At 38.7% G+C, this 18,118-nt stretch overlaps 1 protein-coding gene across 1 annotated transcript in view; it reads right to left on the reverse strand.

Moving 5' to 3' along the window:
• TOPAZ1 (testis and ovary specific TOPAZ 1) overlaps positions 1–17,852 on the reverse strand; it is a gene marked incomplete at its 5' end in the record, with an annotated part of 66,892 nt that extends 49,040 nt beyond the window's left edge. Inside the window, 4 exons of the mRNA XM_082663509.1 lie at positions 2,755–2,882; positions 3,578–3,639; positions 14,594–17,057; positions 17,504–17,852. Of these exons, the coding sequence (XP_082519635.1) occupies positions 2,755–2,882; positions 3,578–3,639; positions 14,594–17,057; positions 17,504–17,852 (3,003 nt within the window). The remainder of the gene's footprint in view (positions 1–2,754; positions 2,883–3,577; positions 3,640–14,593; positions 17,058–17,503) is intronic.
• Positions 17,853–18,118: the final 266 nt, after the last annotated feature.

An 18,118-nucleotide genomic window follows, 5' to 3' on the forward strand; every position in this document is an offset into this window, starting at 1 on the left:
CACTTCTAACACTTAAAGACTTTTTTTTTTTGATGTGGACCATTTTTTAAAGTCTTTATTGAATCTGTTACAATATTGCTTCTGTTTTATGTTTTGATTTTTTGGCTCCGAGGCATGTGGTATCTTAGCTCCCCAACCAGGGATCGAACCTGCACCCCCTGCACTGGAAGGCGAAGTCCTAACCACTGGACTTCCAGGGAAGTCTCAAAAGACTATTTTCAAATGAGGTTCACATTCAATATTCATTCAACAACCATTTGGGACTTCCCTGGCTGTCCAGTGGTTAAGATTCTGCACTTCCATTGCAGGGCACACAGGTTTGATCCCTGGTCAGGGAACTAATATCCTGCATGCCGTGCGGAGCGGCCAAAAAAACCCAATCATTTGTGTTATTGCTCTGTATCAGCCACTGCTCTAGGTGCTAAAGATTCATTTGTGAGCAAAATGGACAAAAATCTTTGCCTTCATGGAGTTTCATTCTAGCAGGAAGAGATGGAGGTAAACATAAATAAGTAAATGTAAAGTATATTATATCATGATAAATACAAGAAAGGGGGATATGAAATGTTGACAGAACGGAGAATACTGGAATTTTAGGTTGGATGGCTAGCGGAGGTCTCTCTAAGAACATGAAATTTGAGTAAAGATGTGAAGGAAATAAGAAAGTAAACTGTATCTTTTTTTTTTTTTTTTTTAGGAGATAAAATGGCAAGGGCAAAGGCCGTGAAGTGGGAGAAAGCCTGCTTTGTTCCAAGAACAGCAAGGAGGCTAATGTGGTCAGAGTAAAATGGATAAGGAGAGTAGTCAAAGAGATCAGAGAGGTAACAACGTAGGGGAGGGGTAGGGGGAACAGATAAAGGGCCATGTAGGCCACAGTAAGGAATCTCAATATTAAAAGCCACTGGAGAGTTTGAAGCAGAAGAATAACATGATCTAATTTATGCTATGTTGAGAATAAACTACAAGAGAACAATATCAGAAGCTGGAGAAATGTAGGAGACCACTGCAGTAATTCAGGCAGGAGATGATATTAGGCGGGGCCTGGGCCTGGGCCTGTGTGGTATGTGTGGGAGTGATGAAAAGTGAATAATTTCCAGACATCATCTGAAGCTAAGGCCAGCAGGATTTCCTTACAGTCTGGATATGGAGTGAGAGAAAAAGAAAGTAAGAAAATCCAACGCTTTTGAGCCTAAATAACTTATAAAGGATAGAGTTGCCTTTAATAGAAAAGGTGAAAATTACAGGAACGGCTGGTTTGTGGTAGGGTAGGGGACATCTAACAGGAGGTCAGTTTTGAACATGTTAAGTTTGAGAAGTATAATTGGACATCCAAGTGGAAAAATCAAATAGGCAACTAGACAGAAAGGTCTGCAGCTCAGAGACGAAGTTCAAGCTGGAGATATCAATTTGAGAGTCTTAGCACACAGATGGCATTCAATGCAATGAGGTTGGATGAGACCATCTAAGGAGCAAATCTAGATAGGAAAAAAGAACAGACTCCTGGTCTAGGCACTGGGTCGCTCCAACATGTAGAGGTCAGGGAGATCAGGAGAGACCAGCGAAACCAACTGGGAAGTTGCAGACAGACAGGACACTAGGCATGCATGTTTAACCTGAAAGCCATGTGAAAAAAATGTTTCAAGGAAAGTGTGATCAACTGTTAAATACTGGTGATAGGTTAAGTAAGATTAAGACTGAACTATGTCGATTAGACTCAGCAACGAGCAGATCACTGGAGAGTTTAAGACAGGTAGTTTTGGTGGAGGTGAAGGTGAGTATCTTTGGAACTGGAGGAGAGAAACTGGGGATAGAGGGTCTAGACAAGTCTTTGGAGAAACAGGACGACAGGTGAAAAGGAAAATGGGACCATGAAAATGTATTTTTGGTTTTGTTTGAAGATGGGAGAAAAGCATGCTTATGTTGAAGAGAATGATCCAGTAATGAAAGGAGAATTACTGGAGTAGTATTTTAAGAGAGGAAAGAGATGGATTCTAGCACACAGGTGAAGGGAATAGCCTTGGCCTGTTCATCCAGTGTAACAGAAGTGAAGCTGGAGTTTTGGGAACAGGTGCAGGTAGGTGGCCTAATGTATTGGTAGGAACTTCTTTTTCAATTACTTCAATTTTCTTGGTAAAGTAGGAAACAAGGTTGTTAGCTATGAGGACAAATGAGGAGGAATAAGGAGAAAGAAACATGAAATAGTTGTCTAGGAGTCAATTAAATTATTCAAAAGGTTAAGACAATCATACACATTATCCGGCAGATAATTGATACCCCCAATTTTCTCCATATCATACACCAGTGGTATGTTCCAACATCAAGTTAGGTTTAGCTCCAATTCCTATGCCTTCTACATCTGTGGTCGAATAACTGATGCTTGCATTCATAGCATTCAGACACTATGATATTCTAAAATTTCAAAGAAGATCAAATGATATTCAGTACTTTGTACTTAGTGAGGCAGGAAGATATGTAACAATTTAGAAAGATTTACATAGGTTTAAGAACTTTAGGATTCTAAAAAGCTAAATATATAATTAAACAGCATACCCCATTTTCCCAGACAAGTGAAACTCTATTAATACTGTGCTTATGGCAAGCATCAAGCAGTATGTCCCATGGCCAGAATGACGTGACTCTTTTACTCAACAAAAAGGCCATTCCCTTGTCACCTGACAGCACTGCTAAGATGGACTTCTGTATTTACCACTATCTGGACCAAGAAATAAGAATATGCAAAAGATTCCCTAGTACCTTTTCATCCAAGTCTGAACTTTTTGTGTGTTCACTGACGTCTCCCAGTTTTTCATTTGAAGAAGTCTCATTAGTAACTTCACCTAAGGAAATGTTTGCACCTTTGGAATCATGTTTTATCTCACTTGCTGAAAAGAAATAATATTCAACTGTAGAAACTTTAAATGACAAAATAACCAAGTCATTTAAAGATTGTTCTAAAAATGAGTTAGAATTCAGAGACTCTTTTAAAGTCCAATGTGACAAATATGAAGCAGCATTTTCAGCAAATTATACATTTATTCCTCCCTCTCTATCAAAATAACTCCATTACATGGTATAAAAAGAATTGGCAGTAAGACAAAATTGAGACATAAAGATAAATTTAAGAATCTTTCTTGATCATGTCCAGCTATTTTTCAATATATTTTTAAAATTGGAAAGTTTTTGCAATTAACTTTCAAATTATTTCCTGTAAAGATTCAGTTATTTAAACTTAGGATTAGCTATTATTAAAAAAATATTAAAAAGGACTCAGATTTAAAATGTGGTAAAGCTTAAATATATATTTCAATTTCAAAAATGAGACTACAAAAATTGCTAAGGTCAATTATCTTTTGTAGATAAAGCCTAACAAAGTTATTTATTAAATAATCAACTGGAAAATTTCTCAAAATCTGATCTGCCAACCAGGCAAAACTGAGGAAAACTGACAAACTGTAAAACGTGGTTGACAGACTCTAAAATGAAAAGCTTCCTATTTTAATGAATTCATTCTGACTATGCCTAAATAGAGATATAAAAGTACTTCAATATTACACATTCTGAAAATGTCAAATTTTACCTGCTGACAAGGAAGCACAGATCTCTGACTTCATCAATTCAGGATCCAGTACAGGGAGTTCTCTATTATAAAGCAAACAGAGCTTACACATTATAACATATTCTAGCAAAACTATCCACTCCTCTAAACATTACACAATACTAGCTTTAGCAGCCTGGCGAACATCAGCTCAAGTCCTCCAAGGCCAGAGTACTATTCTGGGATAGCACACCCAAGCAGATTCTGCATTTGGTTCTTTTTTTTTTTTTTTTTTTTGCGTTACGCGGGCCTCTCACTGTTGTGGCCTCTCCCATTGTGGACGCGCAGGCTCAGCGGCCATGGCTCATGGGCCCAGCCGCTCCGCGGCATGTGGGATCTTCCCAGACCGGGGCACGAACCCGTGTCCCCTGCATCGGCAGGCGGACTCTAAACCACTGCGCCACCAGGGAAGCCCCTGCATTTGGTTCTTTAATCACATTCGCCACAATTGTTAGGGAGTGCTGCCACTCAAACTCTGTTACTCAGAGAGAACTGATGACATATACCAGGCATTTAAAACATTTTTAAAGTATTACACCAATGCAAGATAATGTTTACCTCCTACTCTTAAGCATGTGTATGTATGTCTTACCGCCAATGTAAAAGGAAGAGTGTGAGAGCACTTTGAATCTCTTTTTGTAGTCTCTGAAGACAACCTAAGGTCTAAAGGTAACAGCTATGGAGATCAGAGTTAAACCAACCTGGGTTCAAATATTGTTCTGCCACTTACTATGTCAACAGTGGCAAAACTATTTAAATTCTTTGAGTCTAACCATATCTGTAAAATGAGAATACCACTTACCCACGAGGTTTTTGTGAGGATTAAATAAGATAAAATGTCCTTAAAGCCAATGGCATAGGCTCAACAAATGAAAACTACAGCTATAGGAGCCACTCAAAAACAAGTGGCCAGGGCTTCCCTGGTGGCACAGTGGTTAGGAGTCCGCCTGCCGATGCAGGGGACACGGGTTCGTGCCCCGGTCCGGGAAGATCCCACGTGCCGCGGAGTGGCTAGGCCCGTGAGCCATGGCCACTGAGCCTGTGTGTCCAGAGCCTGTGCTCCGCAACGGGAGAGGCCACAACAGTGTGAGGCCCGCGTACCGGGGAAAAAACAAACAAACAAACAAACAAACAAGTGGCCAAACACTATTCCATTTTTAAAAACTTGGACAAAAGTATATAAAAGTACACAGAATAAAATATAATAGGACTTCCCTGGTGGCGCAGTGGTTAAGAATCCGCCTGCCAGGACAAGAATAAAGATGCAGACATAGAGAATGGACTTGGACACGGGGAGGGGGAAGGGTAAGCTGGGACGAAGTGAGAGAGTGGCATGGACATATATACACTACCAAATGTAAAATAGATAGCTAGTGGGAAGCAGCTGCATAGCACAGGGATGTCAGCTCGGTGCTTTGTGACCACCTAGAGGGGTGGGGTAGGGAGGGTGGGAGGGGAGGCGCAAGGGGGAGGGGATATATGTATACATATAGCTCATTCACTTTGTTACACGGCAGAAACTAACACAACATTGTAAAGCAATTATAGTACAATAAAGATGTTAAAAAAGTAAGTATTTATATAACTTTAAGTTTATAGACACATGTATGAAAACCAATGGCTTTTTAAATTATATGATATTATACTTTGTGAGAGGGATTTTCCTTCCAAGTTTCAATGTTACCTCAATTATTCAGAACCTTAATTTTGCTTTTTAAAAAAATTTTCTCTGAAAATAGTATCGTCTTTGATTTTCTGCTTTGAACTACCTTGTCATTTGAAAAAAATTGTGTATATAACAAAAAAAAAATGAATCCACCTGCCAATGCAGGGGACACGGGTTCGAGCCGTGGTCCAGGAAGATCCCACATGCCGCGGAACAACTGAGCCCGTGCGCCACAACTACTGAGCCTGCGCTCTAGAGCCCGCGAGCCACAACTACTGAGCCCACGTGCCACAATTACTGAAGCCCACGTGCCTAGAGCCCATGCTCCGCAACAAGAGAAGCCACCGCAATGAGAAGCCCACGCACTGCAATGAAGAGTAGCCCCCGCTCGCCGCAACTAGAGAAAAGCCCTTGTGCAGCAATGAAGACCTAACACAGCCAAAAATAAATATAAAATAAATAAATTTAAAAAAAGAATGGGAAAATAAAAGTACAAACAAGACACAAATATATACAAATCTCCTCCCCCAATTCATACCTCTTGACTCATATCTACTAGAATATCTCCATTTCAGTATTTCAAAGGTCTCTCCAACTCAACATGTCTAAATTTGACCTCATGACCAGCATCCCTCCCCAATCCTGCCTGTTTTCATCAGAGAACTGTAATGCCCTTCTTTGAAACAAGAGAAACCAGGTATCTTCCTTAACTCCTACCTCTAACCTCACCCCCATTTGATGAATCAATCTTCACTTCCTAAACCTCTCTCAAATCCACTCCCACTTCTGGTTGAAGTCACCATGTCCTTTGGTCTAATTATGACAATAGCTCCTTGCCAATTTGTTCTCCACACCAGAGCTATCATGATTTTTAAAATGTAAATCTGATCAAATTCTCTACTGGAAGTCAAGTCCTTCAGTGAATCCCTATATACTCTTAGGATAAAGTTCAAACTCACCATGAATTCTAGTTTGTCTAGGATGATCTGTGTATGCCTTTTATCCTGGCATATTAATTATTAATACCTCCCCCCGCATTTCCCTCTCAAAATTTTTGCAATTCAGAAGATCAATTCTATGGTCATCCTATTTACAAAGCCCTGCACGACTGAGCTTTCTGCATATTCTGTAGGTTCATTTCTTGCCACCTGAACACTAAGCCATGGGATGTTATTTCTGTCTCTCAGTTGTAACATGCTCTTCCCTGCAGGCCTACCTATAGACTACTCCTTCCCTCTCAATTTTCTACTCACTTTTCTTCACCTATTGCCTAGTTCCTATTCATTATTTAGTGTTCAACTTAAATGTTACTAGGGCGAGGAAGCCTTCAACACCTTGCACTTTTCCTATCATATTTTATTGTATTTGCTTAATCATTTGCAGCCCTTGATAGACTAAAAGCTCTGTGAGAACAAGGTCCATGTGCATCTAGTTGCTAACCATATACTCAGCACCTAACATCCTCCTGGCCTGACACTAGGGAGACGCAAATGAAGATGCCTCTCTCCTGTCTACAAACTCCCAGCATAGGAGGAGGTGCACATACAAGGAGACATAATATACTGAGATCTGTGCCAAGAGAACTACTGGAACAAATCCCTAGAATAATATCTCAGATGTGATTTAGAGGACAAATGAATGAAAAGAAAGGAACTTTTGGATAAAGAAACACATGCAAAAGGATTCAGATAATGACATATTGTGGAAACAGTGAGCTGCCTGCTCTGCTTATCTTTTATCAGCCTCCCCCCACACTTTCCTCCCCACCAACCCCATAGCTGCCAAAGACAGAATGGATGCAGATCCACCAAAGAGCCATAATAAGCCATGCCAATCAATTTAGACTCTATCCTCAGGTGGCTGAGAGCCACCGGAGTACTGTAAGCAGTCACTGGCAGATCAATTTCTGCTTCAAAATATTACTGCGGAGGAGGATATACTAAGAGATTTCAGGAAGATTAACCAGGAGCTAATTGCAATAATTTAGAAGAAATATGAATAAGATAGTAGCAGTGAGAATTGAGAGAAAGGAAAAACCATGAGAGATATTCAAGATAATAGCATGAATAGGATTAACTGACTCAATAAATAGAGAATTGAGGGCTGTTTCTAATTATGCTGAAAGTTACATTCACAAATAGGTACAGCCCAGACACACAGAAGGTTATTCCTTAAAAAAAAAAAAAACCCAAAACCCAAAAAAGTAAATAAGTATAGCAAGTGTATTACAACAGTATTTTTTAATACTGCTGGTACAGTTCATAAGAGAAACTTTTTACTATGAATAAGTAACTTACAAGGAAGGTAAAATTGCACATGCCACTCTTGTTAGAAGTAATTTAGTTTTGTTTTGAATTTGCAAGACACAAAGAGATACGAAAAAGTTAAATTCAACTAGATTAGGAAAAATAAAATTGTAACCCCCATAAATATATTACAGCTTTGCATTAGTGGAGTAGAAAGGGGGAAAAATGAAGGGTAGAAGGAGGAAAGGAGACAAACAGACTTGGGTGAGGCTACAGAATACAGGGAAGCAAAAGAGAAGATCTGAGCAAAAAGGAGAGGAGAATAAGAGAGGCTTCTGAAGAACTACATAGATTACATCAGGTTTATCCTCTAACAGAGCATTTTTCAAGGGGGTGATGTAATTTAATGGGTTCCAACCAGGATTTTTAAATAAAACAGAATAAAATACAAAATATGATACTAGACCACATGTAGTAAGGGAAATACTATTTTTATAAATCTATTGTCTTACATATTCATAGGTAGGTACCAGACTGTAATGTAAAATGTATCTTTAGTATGGGTAACTGACAAACAGGTTTGAAGACGACAGCTCTAGAATAATTATTAGCAGAAAAAGCTTGAAAACTAAGAGAATGTTATTGTCCAAGAAAAATTCAGAATGTTATTGCTCAAGAAAAATTCAGAAAAAATTCCCAAGAAAAATTCAGAATGTTATTGCTTCCTTTTGAGATGCTAACTAGCTGAGTGCAGTCAATGTTCACTTATTTACACACTCACATATTGTTTGCGAAAAGGACTACCATAAACTCACTGGGGCAATTATTCTGCAGATAACAGTGGCCCAAAACAGAAATATTACAGTATCCAATTCAGTGGGCCAGAGGTTCCCAAGCCTGATGCCAGGATGTGAGGTGCTCAGTCTCCTAATATTACAAACGATAACTCCATCAAGTACAGTACCATTTATTTCAGCAAAAACAAACAATGGTTTATGTGGTCCAAAAGAGAAAAAAGTAAAAATCAGAAGGATGCTTCTTCAAACTGCACCACCTGCTACTTTAAAGAGAAGGATGAGGGCTTCCCTGGTGGCGCAGTGGTTGCGAATCCGCCTGCTATTGCATGGGACACAGGTTCAAGCCCTGGTCCGGGAAGATCCCACATGCCGCGGAGCAACTAAGCCCATGCATCACAACTACTGAAGCCCGTGTGCCTAGAGCCCGTGCTCCGCAACAAGAGAAGCCACAGAAATGAGAAGCCTGCATACAGCAACGAAGAGTAGCCCCTGCTCCCCACAACTAGAGAAAGCCCGCGTGCAGCAACGAAGACCCAACGCAGCCATAAATAAATAAATGAATTAATTAATTTAAAAAAATAAAGAGGAGGACGAGATGAGAGAGGAAAGGGGTCAAAAAGTAAATAATGTTCTGTGGCAGTCTATAGAATAATGGATTTGAAGCCATGTAAAGAACCAAAGTGCCACTCTTCCAGCATGCTGTTTTGGGGAGGGGAGATCGACTTTGGAGCAGGTTGCCCTGTGTCCAGATCTCAGCTCTGATACTTACTAGTTGTGTGCCCTTTGGAAAGTTAGTGACTTTGACTCAATTTTAAAGATATGGTCAATCTCAGAACTGTTCTACTTAATGAAATAGCATAAGTAATGTATCTAGCACAGGGTAGACACTAAATGTCAGTTCTTACAATTAAGTGTAAAATTGTGCATTATAGTTAGAGTGCCTCAGATATTCAGTGGACAGGGAGAATGGAGTAAGATGAGCTTCTTGAAAGACAGGCCAAGGAGTCTAAATAAATGAGGGAAAGAAAGAGAATGACCTTTACTTCTGCTGGAAAGCATTTTTTGTTTTTGTTTTTGGGTTTTTTTTGGTCATTTGGTATTGTAAACCTGGTGACAGAGGCCAGTCTCTTGGGGAACAAACTGATTCCCCAAGATCTGAGAAAGTAAGTGGGGTGGATTTCTTGAGACAATAATAATTTACCCAGCATAGATCCATGCTAGGCATGGTCTAAATGGGACTCAAATGCCTGAACAAAAGTAATAGGCTTTTATTTTCTGTACAGTGGTGCTAGGTATTTTTCCCCCTAGAAGTTTATTATTTACCAGCTCTAGAATGTACAATGGCTTTTCATGGATTTAAGTCCAAGTTGCAAAGGTGGTATAAATGATCCAAACTGATCACCAGCATCAATTCTATACCAAGTTCAAATTTTGATGCCTAATTTTCCAACCTTCTTAGTCTGGTATCACCCTACTTATCAAGTCTTATTTTTACTATTCTTAAACATCTATCTGCTTTAGAAAAAAAGGATTCACTGTCTCCATTTACATATATTCCAATGCTTGAGAAACAGCCTACAACATAGTAGGAACTGAAACCTTAATTCTCTCCCCTCCCTCAATGTATGAGTGACTGGGTTTACAAAGGCAAATGAGACATGGACATTTCCCACCCTCAAGAAGTCCAGCAGTTTATGTGAGCCATGGAATACAAGATATGGTACACAAAAGTTAAATATCTGTCTCACACACACACAAACAGAAAATGATGTTCCCATGGAAAAGTGTCTGAGATATCTACTCTAAACCAAGAACTTATTAGAGAGGATAACACCAGAAACAAAAAGGAAAGAAAGAAAGAAAAATAGAGAATATACACAAGAGTATATATTCTTGTGCAACTGTATTTACATTGGTGGGTACCAAGATGAAAATTAGACTGTATTCAGTAACAAAAAATATGTTCTCCTCTCAAGACTTCACTGAACTCATTAAATGTTACATCTACAAAGAAAATAAAACAAGACTAATAACTGTGTTTATAATAAAATGGGCAAATAAAACATATTTTATCAAAATTATTAAGGTCTACTAGATTAGTGTATGTTTTGTTGGCTAAAGTTAAATTTTCTGATTCCTGTTGTGTAATCAGGCCTGTACAATGCTCTTAGTTGGCTGACTCAATCTGCTGAGTTCCTAACTATGTGAAGATTAAAAAAAAGTAATCATGTTATTTGGTTTTTTGCTATTAAGTTGTATGAATTCCTTATGTATTTTGGACATTAATCCTTCGTCAGATACATGATTTGCAAATACTTTCTCCCATTCCATAGGCTGCCTTTTCATTTTGTCTAGACAAATAGTGTATGATCTCACTTGTATGTGGAATCTAAAAGAAAGAACTCATAGGAACAGAGATGAATGTGTCAGCTAACCTTATTATGGTAATCATTTTGCAACATATACATATATCAAATCATCAAATTGTACACCCTAAACTTACATAAATGATACATCAAATGTCTCAAATATGTCAAATATGTCTCAATAAATTTGGAAATAAAGAGAAAAAAGAAAAGTAAAAAAAAAAAGGTCCAATAGTATTAGCAGGTGAGAGATGTAAATTATATCATCATGAAATCAGTGCCATAAGTGAGGTAGCAAAAGGTGCTGTGGGAAGAGAACGGCTCCTGCTTCTGTCTGAAGAAGTCATAATCTGCCCTGCACAACCATATTCATAGCTACCTTTACCTTCTGCCCACATTTTCTTTATTAATTTTCTACCTCTCCAAACTTTCTTCCTTCTTCCCCCTTGTTAATCTAAATCAATCCAACCGTTAAGGATCAGTACAAATTTTGGCTTTTCCAAGAGGCCCTTTCAACCCTCTTTTCTAAACTACTAGTGTTCTTGTACCTCAGTTTACATATTTTTGTTTCAAACACATTAGTCCCCACTTCCCCAGCTATATAGTAATTCCCGTGAATATTTGGCAGATTCTTAAAATCTCAATGATCCACTGTATAATATCACTTGACTGAAATTCTAGCATATGTGATTGAACATAATCCTATATTCTAGTACAGATTAACTGTCCAGCACTGACTATTACAGACATTCTCAGATCTCTAACTATACTTACAGGCTAATTCAAAAGTTTTACCTATTTCACCCATTATATATGTCTAAGTTCATCAGTTCAAGTCTTAGGGAATTAGTTCTAATATGCTTCTAATGCTTTGGATTTTAATATGGACTTCCCCCACAGTGGAGACTGACAATGAATAAGTATTCTAACATAACTTAAATGCCTTACAAATAAGCTCATGTTTGTCTACCTGTTTTACCAATATGAGGTAGTCCAGAGCTTCTGACAATTTCTGGGCATAGCCCTCCCATCTTCAATTTCTATTTCTGTAAAACAGAAACTCATTCTAACAGGTTTCAACCTCTCAGTGTCGTAGAGTGAGGAAACAGTAATGTACTAATTAGCAACTGATTGGTAAAAGGGAGAGAGCTGACATTAGAAATTATGTTTTAAGCTTCATCTAGTTCTAGAATCATTAACAATTTTCTGTATAACTATTAGCAGACCCTCTGGTGATCATGCGTCCATTTTTCCCTGTTAAGGTTTATCCTAGCACTGTGGATGACTGTAAAACTGGTATTTCCAGTGCAGAAAAAATTAAAATAACTACTGAGGAAATTTTAAAGTTTATTTAAAACCCAAAACTTCAGAAGCAGGGATGAAAGAAAAAGAAGAGCTAAAAACAAGTATAATTGGTACTCCTGCCATAAAAGGAAATGAAGTTACAATAATAGAAAAATTATCTGAAGTAAATTTGATTCTTGGTTTGTCTTTTTTTTTTTTTTTTTTGCGGTACGTGGCCCTCTCACTGTTGTGGCCTCTCCCGTTGCGGAGCACAGGCTCTGGACGCGCAGGCTCAGCGGCCGTGGCTCACGGGCCCAGCCTCTCGGCGGCATGTGGGATCTTCCCGGACCAGGGCACGAACCCGTATCCCCTGCATCGGCAGGCGGACTCTCAACCACTGCGCCACCAGGGAAGCCCAGGAACTAATTTCTTGTTGTAAAAAAGTATATTGATTCAGCAGTTCCTTTAGTTTCACTTCAGTCCCTCCTTCCCCAAGTTAAACGTAAGTAAAATTAAATGTTTACTAAAAAGTGGCGTGATCCAACTTTTCTGAAATTATATCCACATATATGCCTAGACAGGCATACAAATTTTGAGTAATTAATTTGTTATTTTGGGTGGTGAGATTCCCTCCCTCTTACACTTTTAATATAATGAACACGTATCATTTTTATAAAATCAGCCATTATCCTAAGAAAGAAAAAAAAGTATAAAAAACAAACTTTACGCCCAGTTTACAACATTTCTCTCTTTCTACCTTCAACTGCAGTTCACTGTCAACATCTTGTTAGCTAACAGAGATGTTTGCCTTTGAAAGACTTAAAAGCACCTTTAATTAACTACCTTTTATTGAGCTCTTACTATTCACTCAGTATTACACCAAAACCTTTCCGATCCCTTCATTGATTAATCCTCACGACCTTGAGAGGCAAGTACCTTCCCTTTTTACAGATAAGGTAAAATATCAATAATTTGCCTACAAGGTGACAGAGCTATTAGGGAAAGGAAAAGATTCAAAAACCTAGGTCAGACTATAAAGGTTAAGTTCTTGACCACTAATTTTAAACTAAGATAGTTCAAATCTAGATTCTGTTACTAGCAGTGTGAATTTGGACAACTGACAACTTGTCATCTTCATTTTTTCCACCTCAAAATGGGCAGATTACCATCTTCATTATGGACGTTTTTAAAAAATAACAGATAAAGCTCTTGGTCCTTCCTTTGGGATATAGAAAGTACTCTATTTGGTGATGTTACAAGTTACTGTCACACTAAGAACATCAAGAAGAATGTAATATCACAAAAGTAACTAAAATTTATGAATACCAGACAAATTTAAGTCATGTACTATTGAATCTTAGTGGAAAGTGTTTATGTTTCGAGTCTGTTCACAGAACATTCCAATATTCAAGTACTGTAACATACAAATATAAATTAGAGCTTAAAGAATTATAAAACTTTAGTAAAATATAACATAATAGTAAATAAAATTTAGGCCAATCAGATAGGTCAATTTCCCGAACAAGAAGGTTATTACTTGGCTCCATTTAAAGTTGATTCAGGCAAACTCACTCTCTTTGGGGGCTAAGTCATCATTTAAAACCATCAACTTAGATGGATCTAGAGACTGTCATACAGAGTGAAGTCAGAAAGAGAAAACCAAATATCGTATATTAACGCATATATGTGGAACCCAGAAAAATGGTACAGATGAACCGGTTTTCAGGGCAGAAACAGAGACACAGATGTAGAGAACAAATGTATGGACACCAAGGGGGGGAAGTGGTGGTGCTGGGGGGTTGGTGGTGTGATGAATTGGGCGATTGGGATTGACATGTATACACTAATATGTATAAAATGGATAACTAATAAGAACTTGCTGTATAAATAAATAAATTCTAAAATTAAAAACAAAATAAATAAAAATTCTACTATTTATGGCAAAAAAAAAAGAATCACCTTTACTTGCTTTTAACCAAGATGCCTATTCTATCCTTGCTGATATTAAAGAAACATTTACTCAAAAAATAATAATAATAAATTAAAAAAAAATAAAACCATCACCTTAAAAGTAAAACCATGAAAAAAAATTCGTGCTTTTCCCCCCTGAATATTAGTTTAACTTTTGATTCGACTTTCAAGTTCTAATTCAAATAAACTTTTCCAAGTTTTCTCTGGTCACTGAAAAATGGATTTTTTATCTAACAAGGAAGCCACAGAAAATGGGTTAAAATACATAGCACTGTTCTTAATACGTAACTTGGTTGAAATAAAAGTATATCTGTATATTTACAATTATTAAAAAACTATGAAAATAAATTTGACTTTTGAAAGAAGCAATCTCACTAATTTAAAAAGCCACTTTATAAACCACCATTTAAAATTCTGAACAGCTAATCTGCTCCATTATAATTTCAAATATATATAATTGTTTTATTTTGATTCTAAGTTTCAGCATTAATGACATTTCCAGGTCTTAGCAATTATATACTATATTACATTTAATAAATAACTGGGTTAAAAAAATAATGGAGCATCAATAATGATCACTGAATAAATTAGTGACACCTAAGAGTAGAAAGTGCTTTTGAAACCTGCAACAATAATCTGTACCAAAAGGCATACTTGAATATGCATACCTCAAGTCATCACTTGGTTCTTTCTTTCCTGGAAGTTCCATGTGCTTGGAGTCTGTTGACTGGTGCTCTTCAGCAACATTGGGCTCCTGGCTTATCACGGGACCCTCGGAAGTAAATGAGAGCTCTCCTTCATTGGAGACTCCAAAGAGATCTGGGTCATCTTGAATTACATCAATTAAGAGGACATCATCTTCATATGCTTTAAGAATATCTGGAAACCCCACTTCAATTTCTGAAACGTTCTCAGTCATTTTTCTACCACTAACTTCAGAGAAAACTGCTTTGAATCTTTCTTGTTCACTAGAGCAGAAGGCAGGACTTTTCTTTAAACACCCAGGATCATAAGAAATAGTATTATTTTCAACTGTGAGAGAAACAGCTTCCTTATTAGAAACAATATTGCCTGGTTTAGAGATGTGGTTAGATGGTTTATTATCATTACCTTGCTTTAAAAAGCTTGGAGAAATAATACAGGAACTCTTACTGCAGTATGAGTCACAACCAGCTTGCACTGGAACTACACTATTTTGTATGCTCAAAGATTGAGGTCCTGAAGTTACTGTGGTGACATTTTCTTTAGTCCTATTCTGCCTTACCTCTGCTCCAGATAAACTGTCAAGAAGTTCTAGGGGACTATATACTTCTCTCTCTGATGACTTGCCATGTATTTTTCTTTTTTCTGTTTTGTTCTTAAGTAAGGGAATTTTAAAATTAGTCAGCCGTCCTGTGTTCAATATCTTAATCAAGTCTGGAACAACCAGTGTTTGCTTAGCAATGCATGCTTTTCGATGAATAGTTTTGCCTGTAGAGCTATTTGCTTCCTGGCCATCCTGGGAAGCCACTGTCAAATTCAGTTTTGTTAAATTCCCTCTATCTTTTTTTTTACTTCCTGTTAAGTTTTGAGTCACATTAGTTAATGGAGTATCTTCAATAGTATTAGAAACTATCTCTGACGCACTTCTGCTTAGTTTCTCTGACTTCGTTTTTTTATTATCATTGATGATAGGTTCCTTTATAACCATTAAAGTAGGTTCCACTGTAGAGACTGAAGATAAACAATTTAAATTAGAATCCAATTTCTCTCTACTTGAAGATTCACTGCTTGTTTCTGTTAGAGAACTTTGTAGCATCAATTTGGAATCAGTTAAATGAGTTTGATTTGTCTGGTGTTTAAGAAAATCATCTTGCCTAAAACTTTCCTGAGACCCAGGAAGAAAGGTATTTGACTGTGGCAAGGAAGCCTTTTTCCAACACTGGGCAGATATTCTAGCACACGAATAACAAGGCCAAGTTCTTTTGCCAGTCATTGGTATTGTTCTTTGACAGCTAAATTTAGATTCTTCAGCTTCATTCTTCGAGTCTTCCCTCGAAGCTCTCTTTTCAATAGGATGGCAATCGCTAGGTGACTTCACTATTGAGTTTTTCATCCACTTAAAATACTCCTCTGGATCCATCCTTTTACATCCTAAAGGCTCTGAAGCATTCTTTTTTTCTTCTTTTGAAAGTGGCTCAAGAGTTTTCTGAAACATAGGATTTACATGGTGTTCATGACTTGTTTTTTTCCCTGTTTCTGGAAGACTTAATAAATGATCCATTGGTGACAGCGTGTTATTGTTTACTTTTCTCAAAACTTTTAAAGGACTTTTTTTAGCCTCTAAAGTCTCTGTTTCTTTACTTTCAGCACCTGTTTTGTTTTCTTGTAACACCAGCTCATATTTGTTATACACATTAGAGAATTTCATCTTAATAACCATTTCATCTCCTTTTTCAGACACCTTCATCCTTTTCCTGGGTTTTCTCCCAACACTGCTCTCCTCTAATGAATGTTTATTTTTTTCACTTTGAAGGCAGGAAAGCAAGCCCTTATTTTTACTTTGGTATGAGTCATTTTCTTCAAGTAATAACTGATTTACTCCCATTAAGTTTTCTTCAGTTTGTAAATGCTGAGGAATATTATTTGTGTCACTCTTATCTCCAAGACTCCTAGGGTTTTCTTTCTTTAACTCTGAGGAATTTTCTGGTACATGCATATATCCACCATCAGGTTTATATGCAAGGTTATTTTCATCATTACAACTCTTGGAATGGGGGAAACAACTGCAATCACGTAATCTTAAAATGCAATTATTTTCTACTCCAGGTGACAAGCTGTGACAAGAATATTTTGGAGTATTCTTGTACAGTTCATCTTGGAATTCAACCTTACTATTTTGTGTAGCCTTATATTCCGTTATTTTGAGAGGTGGCCGTTCTAAGCTTTTAAATTTTTTAATTCGAATTCTTCTTTTAATACCTTTTACCAAACTTTCCTTACCCAAAGACTGCAAGAAAGCCATACTTTGAAATTCACTGCATTCCACTGTTTGGAAAGATTCCGAACTGGTTAATGATTCCTTTCTTACCAGGTCAATTCCTGGCTGGGGATCATCACTTGAGGCTTCAGTAACTTTTCTTTTTTCCTTGGCTGAACAAAACAACAAAACATACCAGAAAAGATTTTACATTGAGGAGGAAAAAGCAATATCACTTAAAAAAAAAAAAAAATTGTGAAGCCATCCATTTTTATTTCCCTGAATAGCCAAATGGAAACATACATTTGTTTTTAAATCAAAGACCTAATTTCTATTAACGTCCTGTATAAATTCTAAGACAGCTGAATAACCTCTAGCATCGTGATTTCATACAAGCCAAAGTGAATCACTAGTAGGAATTCCTTTTACAGAACTTCTGAGCAAGGGATCCTAACAGGACAAACACCTTTTAAGCGAATTCCTGTTTTTTTCTCTCCGGGTCAACCGTGTGCATCAGTAAAGCCCATGTAGATGCAAGTGAAACGCCAGTGGTAAAACACGGGTGCAGGAGAAGGGGTGCAAACGCTAGAAAGGGAGTGACCCCTGCGTGCTTCCTTACTGTGTCTTCCCGATTGCAAGGGGAGCTCCGCCTCCTTCGCTGCTTCGAAGCCCGGCCGGTCCGACGGGTCTGAAGAGCCCACCTGGCCCCCCGGCCCCTCCACTCGCCGCCTCGCTGAGGCCTTCCCAGCCCCGAACGCCTCACCCGACTTGTCACTTTCTACCTCTTCTCTCCCAGACTTCCGGGCCACCATCCCCCTCTTTTGCCCGCTCTCTTCGCGCCCCCCGGCCTCAGGGCCACAGCCTCCCGCCTCGCCTGGTCCCGGCCGCCTGCCTCTCTTCCTCGGGCCTCGCGCGTCGCCTTTACGCCCCAGGGCCGTCGCTGGGCCCGACGCCCGCGGCTGCCGCATCCGCCCCGGGCCGCCCGTCTGCCCACCGAGGCCCGCCACGCCCGCTGGCCGGAGCCCACCGGCCACACAAAAGCTGCTTCGGCTGCCAGGTACCCGCCGCCCTCAGCCCCGCCCCGCCGCGCCCAGCCGCCAAGACCCTGGGACCGGAAGCGGAAGTGGGGTCCGCGATGCCTGCCTGGGGCAGGCGCGGCAAGGCCCAACGGGCGGAAGGACCTCGAGGCTTTGCAGCTGGCCCCTCTGCCGTTCGTTGCGGGGCATGGGGGTGG

This window comes from Grampus griseus, assembly GCF_964374135.1.
Source record: "Grampus griseus genome assembly, chromosome: 10".
Taxonomy (NCBI): Eukaryota; Metazoa; Chordata; class Mammalia; order Artiodactyla; family Delphinidae; genus Grampus; species Grampus griseus.